General features: G+C 43.6%; 1 protein-coding gene across 1 annotated transcript; it reads right to left on the minus strand.

Annotated features, from left to right (window-relative positions):
- Window positions 1–8176: 8176 nt before the first annotated feature.
- Window positions 8177–10973, minus strand: LOC139415574 (hairy/enhancer-of-split related with YRPW motif protein 2). The gene is made up of 5 exons (XM_071163685.1): window positions 10738–10973; window positions 10251–10329; window positions 9830–9913; window positions 9618–9699; window positions 8177–9112 (listed from the first exon to the last, which is right to left on the minus strand). Exons 1-5 carry the CDS (start codon window positions 10818–10820, stop codon window positions 8433–8435), a joined length of 1008 nt encoding a protein of 335 aa, XP_071019786.1. The 5' UTR covers window positions 10821–10973; the 3' UTR covers window positions 8177–8432.
- Window positions 10974–22082: the final 11109 nt, after the last annotated feature.

Genomic DNA, 22082 nt, shown 5'->3' on the forward strand with positions numbered 1-22082 from the left:
CCCCAACTCTGTTTAATAATGAGTTTAGGACTTAACCTTTTTAGAAGCATAAGTCACTATATTCTCTACACTATAATTCAGAATTTAACAATATGAAAATACTTACTATGAAAGGCTACATGTCTACTGATTAGCAGCAGCTGTACACTAAGCTTCCCGAGGCAGAGAGCAAGGACCTGTATATCAGAACTAGAGCTTTAGTGACACCATGAGGTGATGACGAGGCATTACAATTCATCTTTACCTGATCAAGCTAGAGAATTTAAATGCTACTTTAACTCATTTAATATCTGAAGCATGAATGACCAAGTGAAGTATAACTGTACTCTGTGTGGAGACCACAGTGTACTGTAGATGACCCCTCCATGACCCTGGAGGGTGCAGAGCGACTGGCCGCCACAGCTGGGATCCCACTGTTGGAACACCACAACTCCACTCATTAGCATAGGGCTATAATGAAACAATAAATAAATGGCACGTTGTGTTAAACATCAAATGAGCTGATTGGCTGATAGCTGTGGTAGCTAATGCTAATTAGCATGAGTATGAAAATGGCAGTTTTCTGTAAAAATGAGCAGTATTTAAATCTTCTCGATGTATCAGTTTGGTCAAATTTGGAGTACAGTGGCACATCCCATCCCTGCATTGAGGTATCTCGCACGGCTCCACGGTGCCTTAATCTAAACATGATTACATTCCGACACCATGGAGCTCAGTGTAAACAACCGTAACGGTATGGTCGGAATCTGCTGGCTACCTAGCCCAATAATGGACTAAAGTAGCCTAATGTTACCCCTTTATAGTCCAAGGACCTTCCTTACATGTTCTGTTTAAAGGCGAATTGGCTCTGGAAACCAAAACAGCCAAATACTCCATCTAAACGTGAATCGATTCTCAATTGCAGTATGGTTCTAGAAACATAAATCCCTCTACTTTCATATCACCCAAAAATGATTTCACACATTTTAATAGAATTATAAACTGCTGGAACATTTTAATACATTCAAAAGAACCACCCCAATCTGGTTGCTACAGCTCCAATAGTGCAACCGTGAATGAACTGCTGTGTATTATCAACAGTTGTAAATATATATATATGAGGAGATTTGCTTTGTGGATATCAATATGACAATGTACATATATTATTTTATGTTATTTATTCAATTTTTTATTAAGCATAATACACACTTACTGTAAAACGGATTTAACCAATTTTAACAGTTGCAGCCAACAGTATTTTTCAGTGACAACACGTTTACAACACACAGGTGTTCGGAGACACAAATAGCTAATTAGCACAGGTGGAGAAGAAAGATGGAGTGGGCTTCTCGTCTTCCGTAAACAAGCACTGTAACATGGCCATGTGGGAACCCTAACACTATAAAAGGTGTACATCAATTTAACCTTTTGTTCTTTATGACAGGTCCTTAATGCTTGCAAGTGATGCCTGTTAATTTTAAGAGCACCGGGGCTTTAACAAAACTCGTGCAGAAGACACCTTCTCCAAAGACATACGTGTAATGACTTGTGTCATTTTCAAGGGTTACTGGATACCCTGACGGTTACGTGACTCTCTCTATTGACCTCTGGTAGCCTACTTTGCAGCATTAGGGTCCCTGAGTAGGTCCTTTGCATGCAACAATTGGGTCATTGAGTTGAGATTACCAGTAACTAGCTAGTAGTAATCTATGGTTTAAATTAGTTTTAGCACAAGTTGATTATCAACTTTAATAAATCGTCATGATTTATTAAATACACAGTTTATTCACCTGCATTTCCACAGTACTGGGATGTCACACACGCCACTCGTGTCAGGATAAATGGTGATATCTCCACTGCATAGACATGTCGAGCAGGAAATCTATTCCTAACCTTTGAGTAGTTTGGTGAGTAGGCCTACTAACTATGTCACGGTCATCACTAGTTACCACAGCCACAATGTCATAAACCCCAGAGAGACATGTTTAAAGATTGATTAGCAAAATATATTTACTTTGCTGATTAATAAAGCTTTGTTACATTGTATTCTCATAAAACTATGTGCGTTTTACAACAACCAAGTGGTTCTCTGTTTGATGAAGCAGACACCCAGCGACATGGTTTCCACTAGTTACCATAGCCACAAAGTCAAAATGGCATATATTGTAAACATTTATGAAAACTAACATTTAAGATTAGGCATACGGTTAGCAGTGTGGTTAGGTTTAAAATCACATTTTAAGACGATACATTGTACAAATGGGAAGGGTGTATGACTTTGTGGCTGTAGTAACTAGTGACGACCCTATTACATGGTCTGGTCTCGACATTTCCGTGTTTTGATGATCACAGTGGAAGAATAAAGATCACAAGCCTACTGATTGATAATTATTTCTTGCAAGCACCTCATTGGTCGAATGACTGAGCGCAGATTTACTGATGCCAAATCAGCCCTCTTGTGCTATCATACGAGCAAGCTAAGTGTCAGTATAGAGACAAAGTAGAGTCGCAATTCAACGGCTCAGACACAAGAAGTATGTGGCAGGGTCTACAGTCAATCACGGATTACAAAAAGAAAACCAGCCCCGTCGCGGACCAGGATGTCTTGCTCCCAGACAGACTAAACAACTTCTTTGCTCGCTTTGAGGACAATACAGTGCCACTGACACGGCCCACTACCAAAACCTGCGGACTCTCCTTCACTGCAGCCGACGTGAGTAAAACATTTAAACGTGTTAACCCTCGCAAGGCTGCAGGCCCAAACGGCATCCCCTGCCGCGTCCTCAGAACATGCGCAGACCAGCTGGCTGGTATGTTTACGGACATATTCAATCAGTCCTTATCTCATTCTGCTGTTCCCACATGCTTCAAGAGGGCCACCACTGTTCCTGTTCCCAAGAAAGCTAAGGTAACTGAGCTAAACGACTACCGCCCTGTAGCACTCACTTCCGTCATCATGAAGTGCTTTGAGAGACTAGTCAAGGACCATATCACCTCCACCCTAGACCCACTCCTATTTGCTTACCGCCCCAATAGGTCCACAGACGACGCAATCCTAACCACACTGCCCTAACCCATCTGGACAAGAGGAATACCTATGTGAGAATAGTACCCTCCAAACTCGTCATCAAGCTCGAAACCCTGGGTCTCGACCCCACCCTGTGCAACTGGGTACTGGACTTCCTGACGGGCCGCCCCCAGGTGGTGAGGGTAGGTAACAACATCTCAACCCTGCTGATCCTCAACACTGGGGTCCCACAAGGGTGCGTTCTGAGCCCTCTCCTGTACTCCCTGTTCACCCACAACTGCGTGGCCTTGCACGCCTCCAACTCAATCATCAAGTTTGCAGACGACACTACAGTGGTAGGCTTGATTACCAACAACAACGAGACGGCCTACAGAGAGAAGGTGAGGGCCCTTGGAGTGTGGTGTCAGGAAAATAACCTCACACTCACACTCAACGTCAACAAAATAAAAGGAGATGATCGTCGACTTCAGGAAACAGCAGAGGGAGCACCCCCCTATCCACATCGACGGGACAGTAGTGGAGAGGGTAGTAAGTTTTAAGTTCCTCTGCGTATACATCACGGGCAGACTGAATTGGTCCACCCACACAGACAGCGTGGTGAAGGCGCAGCAGTGCCTCTGAAGAAATTTGGCTTGTCACCAAAAGTACCCACAAACTTTTACAGATGCACAATCGAGAGCATCCTGTCGGGCTGTATCACCGCCTGGTACGTCCAAAGGGTAGTGAGGTCTGCACAACGCATCACCGGGGGCAAACTACCTGCCCTCCAGGACACCTACACCCCCCGATATCACGATATCACAGGAAGGCCATAAAGATCATCAAGGACAATCAGCCACCACTAACATTGAGAGGCTGCTGCCAACATACTGACTCAACTCCAGCCACTTTAATAATGTAAAAATTGATGAAAAAAATGTATCACTAGCCACTTTAAACAATGCCACTTCATATATTGTTTACATACCCTACATTACTCTTCTCATATGTATATACTGTACCCGATACCATATACTGCATCTGGCCTATGCCGTTCTGTACCATCACTCATTCATATATTTGTATGTACATATTCTTTATTCCTTTACACTTGTGTGTATTAGGTAGTTGTTGTGAAATTGTTAGGTTAGATTACTCGTTGGTTATTACTGCATTGCCGGAACTAGAAGCACAAGCATTTCGCTACACTCGCATTACCATCTACTAACCATGTGTATGTGACAAATAACATTTGATTTGATTTGTAGCTTGTATGGCTTCCTAGGCGAACCCCCCCTGCACTAACTAATTTTTATTCAGACATCTGGAACACAAATAAATAATCATTACATTTAAAACTATATAAAAATATATACAAAATAAAGACTAATAAATATCAAGTAGCCTGCCTACCTCACAAATTAGAATCAGGGTTCCCGCTCCAACAAGGTTAATTGACCCACAGTCCCACACGGTGACATGATATCATTGATGTGACATGCAAATGAGCGATAGAAAACCGATCGCGCAAATGTCACCATTCCACATTTTTTTGTGAGGGCGCCCCGTGCTGCCCCCGGCAATTTTTACATTATTAAAGTGGCTGGAGTTGAGTCAGTATGCTGGCAGCAGCCACTCAATGTTAGTGGTGGCTGTTTAACAGTCTGATGGCCTTGTGATAGAAGCTGTTTTTCAGTCTCTCGGTCCCTGCTTTGATGCACCTGTACTGACCTCGCCTTCTGGATGATAGCGGCGTGAACAGGCAGTGGCTTGAGTGGTTGTTGTCCTTGATTATCTTTATGGCCTTCCTGGGACATCGGGTGGTGTAGGTGCCCATGTCGCCTATACCTAAATCCGCTACTGCACTTCAGGCTACCACTTTAGTAATTGTATCCCTACAATCCAGTCATGCATCTTATTCTCGTGAGTTCAAATGGTTCAAATTTATGTCTTGGATTGGCTAATGGGTATCCAATGATTGAATAGATTTAATCACAAGGTGGTGACATTGTTATGGTTTCCTGCAATCACTCACTTGAACATCTTCTAGCCTACTTTGTGTAAATGATAGAATGTTATTTGTCACCTGTAGCCTACAACTTCAGATTGTCAACAACAAAAAAAATTATATAGTTTTTCGTTAGGTAGGCCTAACTTTAGATGGTGGGACAACCTACTGAAACTAATCCTATAACCTATAAGAAGTAGGTTATTTTCAATTTAATAAATAAACACTTTGTTGCAACATGATCACACATGTTTAAAATCATTTAAAGATTTAGATCAACTTGTTGAGTTTGGCAATTATAAGTAAAAGTATAAGTAAAAAGTTAGGTATTTTGTCCTTCTTGATGAAGCTTCATTGATGATAATGAATCAGTCTTAATGTAAAAACATCAAATCCGTTGTTGTCAATGTGAATACAATTTTTGGCACGTAATAAAATTGAAAAAATATTGGAATTAGGGTACATGCCAAAAAAAGGCACATTGATAACCAAGAGATGATGCCTCTCGAAACGTTATAGTAGACTGAGTTTCATAAAAAAATGTAGATGGAATCGATAAACATTATATTTAACAATGATAAACGATGATGTACACTAAAAGGTGTACAGACCAGCACAGGCCATCCTAGCTCTCAAACTTTAGGTGGCCTTCTCCATACATTTCGCAAGCCATTAGCTTCGCCCATGACTGCCTCACATGAACTACAATCCCACCGCTGTTTTAACGTTTAGAATCATCGCTTGCGATACGACTTTCGAAACATGGCCCTTACCTTTCATCAGCGAGAAAGAATCCTACAAATTAAAAATAGACACTTACTGTAGCAGTTTTTCCAGATACACACAGCAATGGGCGCCTCCATCTAACGAAACTACACTTCCCGAGTTACGCTTACACAAATGTGTTCTGAGCATGCTAAGTGGCTAATTAGCACAGGTGGTCGCATCTTGTCTTCTGTCTGTTTCATGTAAATAAGCGCTGTAACATGGAGATATGACCATGTGGGAACCCTAACCCTACCAAGGTAGGTATCAATTTAATATTTTATTTTTGGAAAATGATTTCTCGCTGATATGAAAGATAAGGTCCTAATGCTTCCAATACCGTACCGCTTTGAGCATTGGGGATCAGAATACGCCTTCGTCCAATGACTCGTATGTGCAATGTAGTAGAACTGATCAAAGGGTAAGGCCATCCCACAGCATTGGCCATTTCATGTTTCTGTGGATCATGTGATTTATGACAGCCACTTCAATGCGCTCACCCCGGCGTGAGAACCAGTCCAGATTAAAGCAGATAACCCTCTGATTTATAACCGAGCGCGGTTCCCATGATTATCGGTGGGCAGTAGGCAGAAATGCTGATACTTTTTCCATTAAGGAATTTAATGGTTTGACAGTGATTTACTAACGTAAATCTTTCTAACAGACCAGTGATAAAGAGAGTGCACTAGGCCAGTAAATACTCATCTTGGGAGGAGTGACCAAAGTTGTTTTTCCTTTATACCTCATTGGGCAAAAACTGTTTGAATCAATGTTTTTCCACGTCATTTCAACACAAAAAAATCTACGTGTTGATGACTTTTAATCAATGTGGAAATCTGATTAGATTTGCAAAAGTCATCAATTTAAGGGCATTTCGTCTTATTTTCATTTTTTTAATTTTTTATTTCACGTTGAATTCACGTTAGTTGAAAACTCAACCAAATGTAAATCAAAATTAGATGTTAAATTGATGTCTGTGCCCAGTGGGACCAGTTCCAAACCAACGGATCGTCAGGGATGCTGATACCCTGCAATCGCGTTGACATATTCTTTCTCCAAGGGAGAAAATAACTGAACCAGACTCTGTACATATTCCCTTTTTCCCCTTTGAATACCATCTCGCATAACAATAGGCTAACCAATAACATTATAGCATACAATTGTCTAGAGGTGCAGTCCAAAATTGTCACAACAGACACATGGAAATTGATATATTTTTAAATGTCTATGTCTATAGGTCCCTACAGTAGATATAATTACAGAATAGGGTGAGTTGTTGTCTCGAAAGGCTGTAGAAATGTTGGTGACTGATTTACAACTCTGTGTACAGACAGTGCCAGTTATGCAATTGTTATTATGTGTGTCTCTCTTAGGGAGTTTTGTTTTACCCATCCTCTCAATAACACATAACAGGAAGGATGAATATTTCCCTCACCAAAATAGATTAAACATATACTTTGTGGTCTTCAAAAAACGATTTATTTTATTTTGGCGTTAGAGCATTGGCACATACTCTGGCTCCATTGATCTGCTGTGGTGAAAACAAAGAAGAATATTCTCTGAGTGGCCAAATATATATATATATATATATAAAAACGTTTTTAATCAGTGACATCTGTAGAGTAAGCCTAGAGGGCTTGTTTGCATAGGCGACTGTTACAAAAGAAAAAAGCCAAACAAGTTACAGTTGTATCATTGAACTGCAGTTTGAAGTACTAGGCTATTTGATGTGTTGTTTTTGTACTTTCTAAAGGAAAACGCGCCTGTCACTTCTTTCCAGCAGCAAATTGAAGTGCACCATCAAATATGTATTCTTCTATCTTCAATATAGCTTGTAGTTCATCTCATATTTACAAAATGAATGGATGAGATTAGAAACACTCTGCTTCGATTCATTCGTTGACTGATTATCTCCAAACCCTTTGGTTCTTCATCTGACTGATTAGAACAACTCCTAAAGACACTGCCCACTGTCATGACGTTGAATCAAAGTGGAGAACTGATTAGATTTGAAAAAGTAATCAACGTAAGGGAATTTAGTATATTTTTCACCCAACTTTTAACCTAAACCCAATGACATGGTAACATTTTTGGTTGACAACTCAACCAAATGTACATCAAAAGTAGACATTGAACTGATGTCTGAGTCCAGTGGGTGGTTTGTGAGTGTTTATCACATTATTTCCCCACCAAGAGAATCAACTGAGTTGAGGTCAGAGGTCAGAGCAAAACAAAATTTCTGCTGGATATTTTAAGGAATTTTGTTTCTATTTCACATATTCAGAAATTAATAGTCATAATAATATGAATTATATAGCCAATTTTGGGGAAGCAAATGGTCTAGTGACAGTGTTAAGAAAATTATGAAAACAAACTGACACTGAAAATGGAGAAAAAGACAGAAGCTAGATAGGTCCAATTTGAGTGTTGTTATTCAATAAAAATAAATCATTAGTACATTTTAAGTGAATTTCATTATCGTCGCTCTCGCTCCCATAAGATAACTTGCATTTGCTCTGAATCTGCACACAATCAGAAATTAAATAAGCTGGTGGAATAAAAGTCCATGAACACCAAAAAATCCAAGCTATAGTTAATAAAACAGTCTTGTTCCTTTATCTTCAAAGTTTGGAAGTCCTCTAGACACCATGAGACCTTTGAAAAGTCAAACACTTAAAAGGCTCCTACTTCTGTTCCCCAAGGTCTGTATGGTTTGCTGCTGCTGCTCTCTCTGTCTCTGCTCTGCTGTGAGGTGGATGTGGTGGATATGGAGGGGCTCACAGCTGAAGCTACCATAGACGATGTGCTGCTCACACTGTGAGGTGTGAAGATGGGGAATCCTCCAGGGAATGACAGGGGAAAAGTCTGGGCTGCAGCAGCAGCAGCGGCCGCAGCGTGAACAGTAGCCGAGAGCGACAGGAGGGAGGTGGAGAGCGGGGGGACGCAGGGCGCCACGCTGCCATTAGAGGGCGCCCTGTGAGAGGAATCGGTATGGGAGAAGGTTGCCGTTAGGAGGGCCGACCCACGCTGGGGCACCTCCACAGACAGTCTGCTGGCGGCACTGTCTGAGGAGGGCAGTCCATTCTGTTGGATGAAGGTGGTGGGGAAGGGGTGGAAGGCGGCGGCCCAGTGGTGAGGGTGGAGCGCCTGCTGGTGGTGTGCCATAGATGAGGTCATGGCAGCCGCCTCCCTCTGGGAGGCGCAGGTGCTGAGGTGGGAGACCAGGCGCACACGCAGGGGGTCGCTACTGTCTAATCCCTCCACAGAGCTCAGGTATCTGGCCACCTCCGTCAGACACTCCCTGAAGCCCACACTCATGAAGTCCATGGCCAGGGAGTGGGCATCAAAATACCCTATAGAGACAGACAAACCGACAGACACAAAGGATAGATATTGAAATGATGAATGACAAACACCTATAAATACTGCCGGTCTCTCTAATGATCTGTAATGTAGCCACCAGCTACTGATGGGAGTGATTACTAAATGGAGAGGGATGGATACATGCTGGTCTCCGAGGCTGACCATTAGGGCTCCGTCTGTGCTTCCAGGCATAACCTTAACAGTCTGGGATTGTGCTGGGATGTTTATATGTTAGTTTTGTCTCACCTGTTTTTACACTTGCCGAAAACCCCAAACAAACCCCTGACAGGGCAACCTGTGAATGCAACCTTCTCCCCTACCACAGATTTATGAAAGCAACCACAATCCAAGGGTCAAGTGCTCCTTTAGTCCCAGCAGCACTTTTCCACGAGTTCAAACCTACCATTAGCATTGATTTCCATTTGTCAAAGGGGACTGCTCACTCAGATTTCACTACACAGTAAGGCAGAGAGAAGCAGCCAATTAACTCTTTACCTTTACCGCCAGTGGCCTGCAGCATCTTTAGGTGATCCACTGTCATCTGCAATATTTCTGCCTTCTCTAATTTGGCTGAACCCTGCAAGGAGCAATAGGATGTATGAGTCTTAGAACTTTCATAACTTTTAATGAAAAAATATCCACAAAATGTCATAACTGTTTTGATGAAAATGAAACTTTTGAGGAAGTTCCATTTAATTTCAACCCACTTGTTTTTCAAATGCAGTTGGGACAAGTCGACGTAACTCTGATAAACTATTATTGATTCGATCCCTCCTTCTCTTCTCGATGATCTACAATAGATAAATATTTTATTGCATACTTTGAAATATAACAATACAAGGCCTAATAATAATCATTTTAACAATAACGCAACAATAATTAAATACATGTTTAAATAATAAGTAATACACAATAAAGACAACTACAATGGAACAAGAGAACAACAATGTAAATAAGTCCCAGACTTTAGTGTGTGTTATCCGCGATGATTTTACTCATGTACATTTTACGTCTGTGTGTTCGTTTTTAAAATAGTCGAATTAATAAACTATAAACGAATCTTCATTATTAAATAATAAGTTATACATAATAATAATGATGATAATAAACTACTAAATAAATAATTACCCCTCTTCGTTTTTTTCTTGCCATAACTTGGGTTGTTGTTGTTGGGGAGCCACATCTAATAAATGATCCATTGCTGTGCCTGCATGGGACAAACATAAGATATATGTTCATTTTACTCAACAGAATGTTTTATTTTGTTATGGATGAGCAATTATCCAAAGCCACACAGTTTACATTGTGTAATTTATGCATCAATGCATATTTTGATAACACTAATGTAGCCTGCACTACCACTATTTATAATACATTAAAGATAATTCTCCAAAATTGTCCTGCATCGCTCATGAACCACACATAAAGGTGATGATTTGCACTTGTCACCTAAAAGTTTACACCAGAGTGAAACTTTTTTGGCATGCACATTTGACAAACTTTACTCAAGTTAAAAGTTTCATCCGTTTTGCCTGGTGTACACGCGGAAAAAAAGACCAATGCCATTCTGTATCTACCCAACATTTACCCCACATCTTCATCTTTAAGAACTCACCCAGAATAGTTATTCTCACTGCCGACATCAATAGTTTCATCCATGTCGCTGTCAGAAGTACTATCCTCACAAGGCCTCTTCATGGCGATACACTCGCTGTCTTTACTAACGTTCCGTGGATGGGTGCGCGTCCAGGTAGACTTGACTGGTGCGTGTACAATTCCCTTTGTACAGCTTTCCCAACGAGCCGTTGGAGCCTCACCTCACAGATGCAGGGGAGCGTTGCTGCCAACGTCCTGCTTGGGAACACCCACATCAGAAAAAACACGCCCCGAGCCACTGAGCAATGAGGAGAGAGGTTTGTGCTCCAACGCTGGACCAAGTTCGCTAGATATTTGACTGCACCGTTTTAGTACTGTTTAAGACACACGCGAGCCGCGAAAAGCGTGAGGAATTGTTTACACGAACTCGGAATGTGACAGAACATACACAGGACATATAACACTGCTTCGACCATGACAAAACATATATGTGTGGCAGATAGTAGTCAATTATAGTAGCCAAACCGTTACCTGAACTTGAAAAAAGAAAGCAAAAGTAGATCATAAAAAAGATGATCAAAATCTAAAATATATAATCATTGATAAATATATTGACTTTATGTTGCTAAAATCATTCATCTTCAGTGAGAAAAGCATCCCTCTGCGCAACCCTTCCTGCAAATGTCCATGTCTCCAAATACATTTTACACAGCTAGGACAACTTTTTTTAACCTTTTTTTGGCTAACTGAGTATTTCCAGCAGCAGTGGACATAGGGACAAGGACATACAGTGGGGCAAAAAAGTATTTAGTCAGCCACCAATTGTGCAAGTTCTCCCACTTAAAAAGATGAGCGAGGCCTGTAATTTTCATCATAGGTACACTTCAACTATGACAGACAAAATGAGAAAAAAAATACAGAAAATCACATTGTAGGATTTTTAAAGAATTTATTTGCAAATTATGGTGGAAAATAAGTATTTGGTCAATAACAAAAGTTTATCTCAATACTTTGTTATATACCCTTTGTTGGCAATGACAGAGGTCAAACGTTTTCTGTAAGTCTTCACAAGGTTTTCACACACTGTTGCTGGTATTTTGGCCCACTCCTCCATGCAGATCTCCTCTAGAGCAGTGATGTTTTGGGGCTGTTGCTGGGCAACACAGACTTTCAACTCCATCCAAAGATTTTCTATGGGGTTGAGATCTGGAGACTGGCTAGGCCACTCCAGGACCTTGAAATGCTTCTTACGAAGCCACTCCTTCGTTGCCCGGGTGGTGTGTTTGGGATCATTGTCATGCTGAAAGACCCAGCCACGTTTCATCTTCAATGCCCTTGCTGATGGAATGAGGTTTTCACTCAAAATCTCACAATACATGGCCCCATTCATTCTTTCCTTTACACGGATCAGTTGTCCTGGTCCCTTTGCAGAAAAACAGCCCCAAAGCATGATGTTTCCACCGCCATGCTTCACAGTAGGTATGGTTTTCTTTGGATACAACTCAGCATTCTTTGTCCTCCAAACACGACAAGTTGAGTTTTTACCAAAAAGTTATATTTTGGTTTCATCTGACCATATGACATTCTCCAAATCTTCTTCTGGATCATCCAAATGCTCTCTAGCAAACTTCAGATGGGCCTGGACATGTACTGGCTTAAGCAGAGGGACACGTCTGGCACTGCAGGATTTGAGTCCCTGGCGGCATAGTGTGTTACTGATGGTAGGCTTTGTCAGTTTGGTCCCAGCTCTCTGCAGGTCATTCACTAGGTCCCCCCGTGTGGTTCTGGGATGTTTGCTCACCGTTCTTGTGATAATTTTGACCCCACGGGGTGAGATCTTGCGTGGTGAGATCTTCCCCAGATCGAGGGAGATTATCAGTGGTCTTGTATGTCTTCCATTTCCTAATAATTGCTCCCACAGTTGATTTCTTCAAACCAAGCTGCTTACCTATTGCAGATTCAGTCTTCCCAGCCTGGTGCAGGTCTACAATTTTGTTTCTGGTGTCCTTTGACAGCTCTTTGGTCTTGGCCATAGTGGAGTTTGGAGTGTGACTGTTTGAGGTTGTGGACAGGTGTCTTTTATACTGATAACAAGTTCAAACAGGTGCCATTAATACAGGTAACGAGTGGAGGACAGAGAAGCCTGTTAAATAAGAAGTTACAGGTCTGTGAGAGCCAGAAATCTTGCTTGTACATCCTGACCACAAGCAATCCTAATCTGCCCCCAGGGAGGGGAAGGAGTGTGTAGTGTGTACTGTATGACATTTACTTGCATGGAGTACTTGCATGGAGAATGTCAAGAGTCTACACCTGGTCTTGAACTGAGAATGTCTACTAAACATAAAGGACTATAAAAAGAGTAGATGGAGACATAGAGGTGCCAAGAACATCTGACGTGAGCCTTGGTAAAATAGATTTTCACACATCTGAATAATATGCTTAGAGATATGCCACTATGGCTGCGTTTCTGATATTTTTTTCACTAATTAGCAATCCGGTCAGCTCTGAAAAAGATCTGAGGTGAAAAGATCGGATTTGATTGGTCAAAACACCAATTAGTGGAAAAAATATCAGAATTAGGCTGCTTGTGCAAACACAGCCTTGGACCCAAAGCAGATTTGCAACAGATAGGGAGTGCTGTTTGGAACTGAAGTAAAGAAATTGGGAAAAAGATCAAATAAAAACACAGAAAAAAGGTAATTATAACTGAGGGTCCAAAAGAAAGGAAATATTAAACCAAAGACAAATGCTGCTTCTGGTTTTAAACACATTGCAGTTCCTGTGAGAGGGGGACATATGAACTGGGTCCTCTGCCAGTTGGAGGCTCCAGCTGTAGTTCAATTCCTGGGTAAAACAGTGAAGATAGTGCATTGTTTGGTGCACAAACCCCCCACCCCCCTGTCATGTGCCTTACCCCTGGTGGAGGGTAGCACAGTCTCCCAGGCAGCTTGCCAGTGTGATGACTTGTTCCCACAGCTCACTGCACTGCAGTGAAACCCAATCGCCGTGTGAGAGGCAGCCAGGAACACAGGCTGGGCTGGTATGACAGGGAGGTTACCTCTAGCCAAGCGTCGGCCCCATTGCCGACACCACTGCTCGTAACCCGATTCTTCACATTGTTTGTGTTTGTTGTTTGCCCAATTGAACTAACATGATATAAAAGCTTAGAAATGCACTGCTTCCATAATGGGCCAGGGCAACTTTTGACCTTTCACACGTTAATTTCTTTTTCACAACTTTGTTTCAACAGCGAGGTGGTATTTAAAAAAAAATTGTTTGTGAAAACATAAATAACTAAGAGGCTGGTCTCTACTCCCCCTCCCCCACTTCTTGGGTCTGAGAGGCTGGACTCTACTCCCCCCCACCTTCGGGGTCTGAGAGGCTGGTCTCTTACTCCCCCCCACCTCCTGGGTCTGAGAGGCTGGTCTCTACTCCCCCCCACCTCCTGGGTCTGAGAGGCTGGTCTCTACCCCCCCCCCCCCCCCCCCCACACACACACACACACACTCCCCCTCCCCCACTTCCTGGGTCTGAGATGCTGGTCTCTACTCCCCCTGCCCCACTTCCTGGGTCTGAGAGGCTGGTCTCTACTCCCCCCACCTCCCTCTTCCATACCCACCTCTTGCTTAAAATCAGTCAAATTTACCTGTCAACACCCTCACATACCCCAGTGCCGTGCACAAGCTCTTTCAGGTGTGACCCAGGGAATAGAGTAAATAGAACATTTAGTCCTACTGGGACTTGCCCTACCAATCCCTCCCATGATGAGAGATATCTGCATTTTAAACCAGTGTGTTACTGTAAATGTATTCCTTTAACATGTTTAATGACTAGCTGTGATCAAGCCGACCAGCTAATGACAGCAATAACAATATCAGGTCGCAAAACCCTTGAAAAGGGATTTCAAAGGCAGTTTTGATATTATAATTTGCAACAAATGTGGCAAAGTACTCTAGAATTAATTTCACGTGTCCTCCAGATCGTCTAAAACAGTGTAAGCTGTTGAACATTTAATTTGCCAAAAGGGGGATAAAATGTCCTCCTCCTTTATCTGTTTGTTTTCACGTTCCATCCTTGGTACATAGAAAACAAGAGCCACTGCTAAAGATGCAGGACATGAATTGAAAACATAAGTCAGAAAATGGCTGCCGTTGTTGAGTCTCCTTGACGGCATCTTGAAACAGTATGTCTTGTGTCACCTCTTAGAATAGTCTGAGCATGAGGCTGGTTCAGCATTGGGCGACGTGTGCAAGGGCATAATGTACTGTGTGTACAGTGTGTGTGTGTGTGTGTGTGTGTGTGTGAGAGAGAGTGTGTTTGTATGAGAAAGAGAGAGTGAGCGTGCGTCTTCCATTCCCATGCAGAAGGAAGGATTCTTGTCATCCCAAACATACCCCAGCCTCTGCCCCTGTGCCATGCAATGGGGGCCCGGCCCCAGCCCCAGCCCCAACCCCAACCCCAGCACCATGCCTCAGCCACAGCCCCGGTGTGCCATGGTATCAGTGGTTCCCAAGGCTGCCCAGCCTGGGAAAGGCTGTGTGGAGTCGTTCCAAAATCAGCATTACATGCATTATTGTTCTTGTCCAAGTCCCCAGCACACAATGAAAACAACAGCAACAGCCACAATCTCAAGCCCTCCTAATACAAGGCTGGCCTTAGTAACCTGTGAGCTGCCTTCTTTAAACAAAGTTAACTGCTTCATGGCAACAGATGCGTTCTCTTTTCTTGGGGTCCGACAAGGACGTCCCCTTTAGCCACACCCAAAATGAGTGCAAAAAAAATGGATGTCTTACAGAATGTGCAATACAGACCTTGGATCTACTGTGTAAATCCATTACTTTTGAAGAGCACTGAGAGCTGCACCTGTTAATACCCTGTATTTGATTGCTTGTATCATTAATGATTCAGCCCTAAACTGTCTATTTAATATTTACAATTATTTTAGACTTTATGACAATCTGTGAGCAATAAATTAATCCATCCCATTTAATATCAAAACATTTGTGTACATCATTTCAGCATGTTAGCTAAATTAACTATCCAGTCCTATCCAAATAATCCAGACTCTTCCTTATTGTTGTTAATTTTGTCATAGACGAATGACCCTCTGTTTATTTTCCCTGCGAGTGGGAACGAGCTGTCACTATGACAATGCCCTGGCTGGGCGGATTCCAAACCTCTGGACTCCAGTTACATTATAGGCCCTTTATTAGTGTTTAAGGTCACAAAGAGACAAGCAAGTGCATCCTATATCAGGAAGTAGTGTGCGTCTCAGGAGTGAAATATTTGGCTTTTAGTCGGAGCAGTGGCCGTGAGTCGGATATCCTGGGAAGTGAGAATGCGGCAGACTGGGTCCTGGCGTCGTACTGGAACAAAATGGCACAGAATAATAGGTCCCTTCCTGACATTCTCCCTATCACACTGCTGTATTTCTGTCAGGCCTTTTTAAAACCAACATTTGTATTTATTTTACCTTTATTTTTAGGCAAGTCAGTTAAGAACAAATTCTTATTTTCAATGACTGCCTAGGAACAGTGGGTTAACTGCCTGTTCAGGGGCAGAGCGACAGATTTGTACATTGTCAGCTCGGGGGTTTGAACTTGCAACCTTCTGGTTACTAGTCCAACGCTCTAACCACCCCTCAAAGGCTCGGAGGCTCTGTTCAGTAGCCCACAAATCCTCCCCCATTCTGCATTGACAGCTCCTGGTCCAGGAAAGGTGTGTCCAGATTGCATCACTCCATAGGGTAGGTATGCATGTTCATGCCCAGAGAACTCGAATGCTTGAGGACGAGCACATTCACTTGTCTGGTGGTATGTTTTTTTTTTGTTGCAATGAGAGACCTTTAGCATCCCTGTGGAAGAAGTGGTACAGAACATATTTATAGACACATTACAGATGGATGCTCCATTTCACTGTTTCTATTTCCTGTCTAGTCACCTGAATGTTTGGTCAGGATACATGCCTTAGGAAGTTATGGGTCTCCCTACAGCTTGTTTTCTATTTCACTTTTGAATTGCAAAGCTTTCCACCAAAACCCTTCAACTCATTCATTAAAATCTGCAGTAGCGTCCCTTGCCAAAAACAAAAATGTACAATGTTTTTTCAAACTTACAAAAATGACCAGTCCATATGAACAGCATGGAGTGTCCAATTTGTTGTTTTCACCTCTAAAAGAAGGAAAGGCACACACACACACACGCAGCATGCGCTATGCACACTGGAGGGACTCCCGTGGTAAATTTGTAAAAGGAATTAGCAGTTGGGAGTGAGGAAGTCATAAGTCACACATAAATTGACCTGACCACTGTGAAGTCGCTGCCCTGGCCTGCAGGATACAGCAGGGGTCTTCAGTGGCGATTTTAGCATGTAAATCTTGTTCGATGATATAAGATCATATTCGATGATTACATTTCTCTAAAACAGGGTATAGGCTATATGTGCACCACCAAGTTAGAACAGTAGGCAAAATTAAGCGATGAAAATAGACCAAATTATTAGGGTGAGGCACATTGAACATTGCATGTCACAAAAGATACACGTCATATAACACTATTTGATGCATTAAATAAGCTTTTAATTTGACATGTCACATAACACAATTCTATTATAGAATGTTGTGTATGCTGAATTTACACGTGCAAGCCAAGCGCCACCACTACTATCAGAACAACTGTCAAAGCTGTACAAAAAAAGTTTGCAACGGACTGGGGACCCTCGGACTGGGGACCCTCGCCGCAGGCCCCGGACTGGGGACCCTCGCCGGAGGCTCCGGAATGGGGACCGTCGCCGGAGGCTCCAGACTGGGGACCGTCGTCGGAGGCTCCGGACTGCGGATCAACGCTGGAGGCTTTGTGCCATGGATCCTCACTGCAGGCTTCGGGCCATGTATCATCACTGGAGGCTTCGTGCAATGGATCATCACTGGAGGCTTTGTGCCATGGATCATCACTGGAGGCTTCGAACGTGGAGCCGTAACCGGTCTCACCGGACTGAGGAGACGTATGGGAAGCCTGGTGCGTGGAGCTGCCACAGGGCTTACCAGGCTGGGGAGACATACTGTTGGCCTGGTTCGTGGAATTAGAACAGGTCTCTGGAAGCCTGATGCGTGGAGCAGGCACCGAATACACTGAGCAGTGGAGGCGTACTGGAGGTCTCAAGCGTAGAGCCGTCACAACCCGTCCTGGCTGGATGGCTACTTTCGCCCGGCAAATGCGGGGCGCTAGCACAGGACGCACTGGGCTGTGCAGACGCACCGGAGACACAGTGCGCAGAGCCGGCGCAGGTTATCCTGGGACGAAGAGACGCACTGGAGGCCAGGGGCGCTAAGCCAGCCCCATCCGTCCTGGCTGGATGCCCACTCTAGCCCGTCAAATGCGGGGAGCACACCGTGCGCTTCACCGCATAACACGGTGCCTGACCAGTACCACGCTCTCCACGGTAAGCACGGGGAGTTGGCTCAGGTCTAAACCCTGACTCCCCCAATCTCCCCGTGTGCCCCCTCCCAAATTGTTTTATTGGAGCTGCTTCTCGGGCTTCCATGCTAGCCGTGACCCTGTGTAACGCTGGGCCCCTTTACTAGCTGCCTCTGCCTTCCTCGCTGCTTCCACCTGCTTCCATGGCAGGCGATCCTTTCATGCCAGGATCTCCTCCCACGTACAGTATCCCTTTCCTTCCAGAATGTCTTCCCATGTCCATTCTGTCTGCTCCTCCCGGCCACGCCACTTGGTCCGTTTGTGGTGGGTAGTTCTGTCACGATCATCGCCACGGTAATGACCAGACCAAGGTGCAGAGTGGTGAGCGTACATTTTCCTTTATTATAAATGTCGCCAACAAAACAAAAAACAACAAAAACGAACGTGAAGCTTACTATGGCTATACAGGCCACTAACAAAGACAACTACCCACAAAAGACAAAAGGAAAAAAGGCTGCCTAAGTATGATTCCCAATACGAGATAGACAGCTGTCCCTGATTGAGAACCATACCCGGCCAAAACATAGAAGCACAGAACATAGAGTTACCCACCCGAGTCACACCCTGACCAACCAAACATAGAGAATTAATAGATCTCTACGGTCAGGGCGTGACAGTATTACTTTCTTAGCTACAGTATACATATCTCCCTTGCATATTATATAATTTATGCAGCAGCATACAATACATTTTTGGACTCACCTTGTGAAGATGGCGTGGCGGTCATTGTGGTGAAATTTTGTCATCAAACTTTGTCTTCAAATTCTGGCATTCTCTGGATTTATGGTGGAAACTGGGAAAAAAACACACAGCCACTCCATTGAATAGCAGCCTAAAGTTAGTGGTTGCTTTGCAATGCTTGCAGTTAGCCACTGATTACTTCCAAACGACTCATTGTTGAATTTGGGATTTCCAACATGTTGTGTACTCTTTATGTCCATTGGCCGATGAGCACCAATACATTTTATCTATATTTTCCCTTCCTTATTTCTCTTCGTATGACAAGGAATAAAAAGGATTTGCCTGTAGATTGTCGACTTGATTCATGATGATGACTGCTAGCTAAGATTTTGAAAGTATGATGTTGACATGATCAGTCCAATCAAAGCTAATGTACATATAACGCGATTTGACGTCATTCTATCTGTGGCCAATGACCTTGAGTTTTCTTGGAAGGGCACATGTAATATAACTCTATGGCATGATCCAAAAGGCTGATATGTTGGATGTCTACCCTTACTAAGGACTTAAATTTGGCGATGACGTACTGTCCCCATGAGTGACAAAACACTGAGCCAATCATAGCACAATGCTCCTATTTTCTGCTGGCTCGCCCCACCACCACAGAAAGCACTGAGCTAGGCTGAAACACCTGCATTTTGGAGCTATGTGTGTATGCAGCTTTATTAACTGAATTATATATATTTTTTTACATTGTTTGCAAATATGTATATATATATATATATATTTATTTTTGCAAAACAATGTGGGGCTCAAAACAGGTAGGGCTCTTCCCCACTTGCCCTGAATGATGGGTCACCACTGGTGGTCTCACTGGTCTGGTAAAGATATATGCTTTTAAACTACTTTGAAACTACTGACCCTTCCCCATAGTATTCTAGTATACCACTGTCATTCATGGGAGTACATTTTGACCCCCAACAACACACACATGCACACTTTGTTTGAACTTCAGAAAGTCAGAAATAACCAATACCATTAGTACAGAATTGAATAGGCAACTGAGTAGCTAAGTTTTGTTACGCAAGAGATTTCTCACAGACGTCCTAGTGTGTTCAGTGTCTCCAGACTGACCTCTCCCCTCCAGCACCCAGACAGCCATCTCTCCTTGGGGTGGGTGTAGACCCGCTGGCCCTGAGGAGCCACAAGGCTGTCCAGGAAGCAGCTCTCAGCCGGATACTATCAGGGCAAGACCTGCTAGAGTCACAACACTGATACAGCCGGTCACTGGCTCCTGATAAACAATGCTAAATATTGTTGTTATGGGCTGTGCCCCACGTTGCCCTATCACTGTGTTTTCTTCCACTATGAAGGATGCCTGTGAAATGGCAATAAGGTTGTGTTCACACACTGTGCAGGGAGTTTGTGATGAGTGATATGGATGGGAACTATGGTCATTGATGTGTGGGTAACACTTTATTTTAACAGTGCATTTACCAAATGCAAGTACAAGATAAATATCATAGGAAGCAATAGCAATTCCCATATGACCAACATTTCTTGAAGCCCAGCTGCATCATGGGAATGGACCTTTATTTCAGGCCAGTCTTGAGATTAATGCTATTCTAATTCAAGATGGGCTTTTCACGGTCCCCCATCACTTTTTGGAAGACACTAAAGCGCTACAGCTTATCAGTGATAAGACCTGAAGGGCACTACTACCACACGTGCTTGACCCTTGCCCCTCCTCTCTGGCTCTCTATACCCAGGCAGCCCAGTACATTCTGCCCCAACCACCATGGATAATCTCTGGAAGAATGTGACAACAGTGGGGTCAGCTCCCTTATCGGGGCGCGTGGTGGTGGCCAAGGGGGCGGCCGGGTGCCAGCAGGCCCCCGATCACCCACACGTCCAGCTCCTCTTCACACACTCAGCGCGGGAAACACTGGGAGGGATAGCTGTGGCTGCAGAGGCCCAGGCCTGGAAAATACCTGTCATCAACGGGCCCGCAGAGCACCCAGAGGAATCTGAGGCCGTTCACAACAACCACCACAGATAGACGCAGGGAGAGAGAAAGGTGTCCCCGATAACTCCCAGATACACACTGCTCTGCTCTTTCCCACTGGGCTGGCAGATATCACGTGCCTGGACTAGGAGGATTTTTCACCCTGTATGAGAAACTGACCTGGGAGGGAAAGGAAAACAAAAACAACTATTCAGTTTTCCTACTTAGACATCAAGGCCATTTTTGAATATTCAAAAGTCTTTAAAGTCATCTTAAAAGAGGACTTGGTTCTGTTTTATCATATAAAAGACCCTTCCCTGCAGAAGCATCGTCCACTCACACAATAATGGCTTGATTGTAGATAGCGTGAATGATTTATCTGTTAATTTGTTTCTGTTGAAAGTATTGACCAGCCATGCTTACCTCATAAAAGGATATGGGACCAGAAGTTTAGTGGCCTCTTGGAATAATCTATTTATGTGATCTCAGTGAAACTTGGGCATTGAATGGACCTGGAAGTGGCTGCCCATTGTTAGACCGGTCAACAGGATAAGCTGACAAATCTATGAGGCATAATGGCACACTCTATTCTTCTTATTGACCAAACATCTGTGGGGGGTTAACTGGTAGTTAGAGAAGTCCATGGGACCCAAGCTGGCTGCCCAGAGACGTGCTGCAGCCCTGTGTGACTGCGGCGCCAAGCCAATGGCCGTCGCTGCAATTGTTCGTAACCACGCTCTTTGTTTTCCTGTCGTGGATCTGGTTGCTGGTCTTGGTTCAGGTCCACCGATGAAGACGAAGCCACAGCCTCTCCTCTTTCCCAGACTGTAACCTGACAGGACCTGACTGCCAAAGGGACAGAGTAAATAACGGGCGGTGACAGAGGGCTGGCACGACACACACAGGGGCCTTAGTGTGCTCTAGGGTCCGGGCCAGGCAATGGCCAAGGCCTGTAGGGAACGGACCGTGCGGGGTTAAGAGAAGGTCCCCTCCTCACCGGCACTGTGTGCTCCACTGGCCTGGCTGAGAACTCAAACAGACAGATATTAGCACAGATCATGATAATGTGATCTAATGTACCCACTACGAAAGGGCAGTGTTGAGATTATTTTGTGTCTCTTTACCCCCAATGAAACCCTTTTCCACAGAGAAGAAAGCCCAGCAGAGTGGAATGGCAGGTAAGGCAAGGCTGTCATATCTACC

The sequence above is a fragment of the Oncorhynchus clarkii genome, chromosome 8 (genome assembly GCF_045791955.1).
Source record: "Oncorhynchus clarkii lewisi isolate Uvic-CL-2024 chromosome 8, UVic_Ocla_1.0, whole genome shotgun sequence".
Lineage (NCBI taxonomy): Eukaryota > Metazoa > Chordata > Actinopteri > Salmoniformes > Salmonidae > Oncorhynchus > Oncorhynchus clarkii.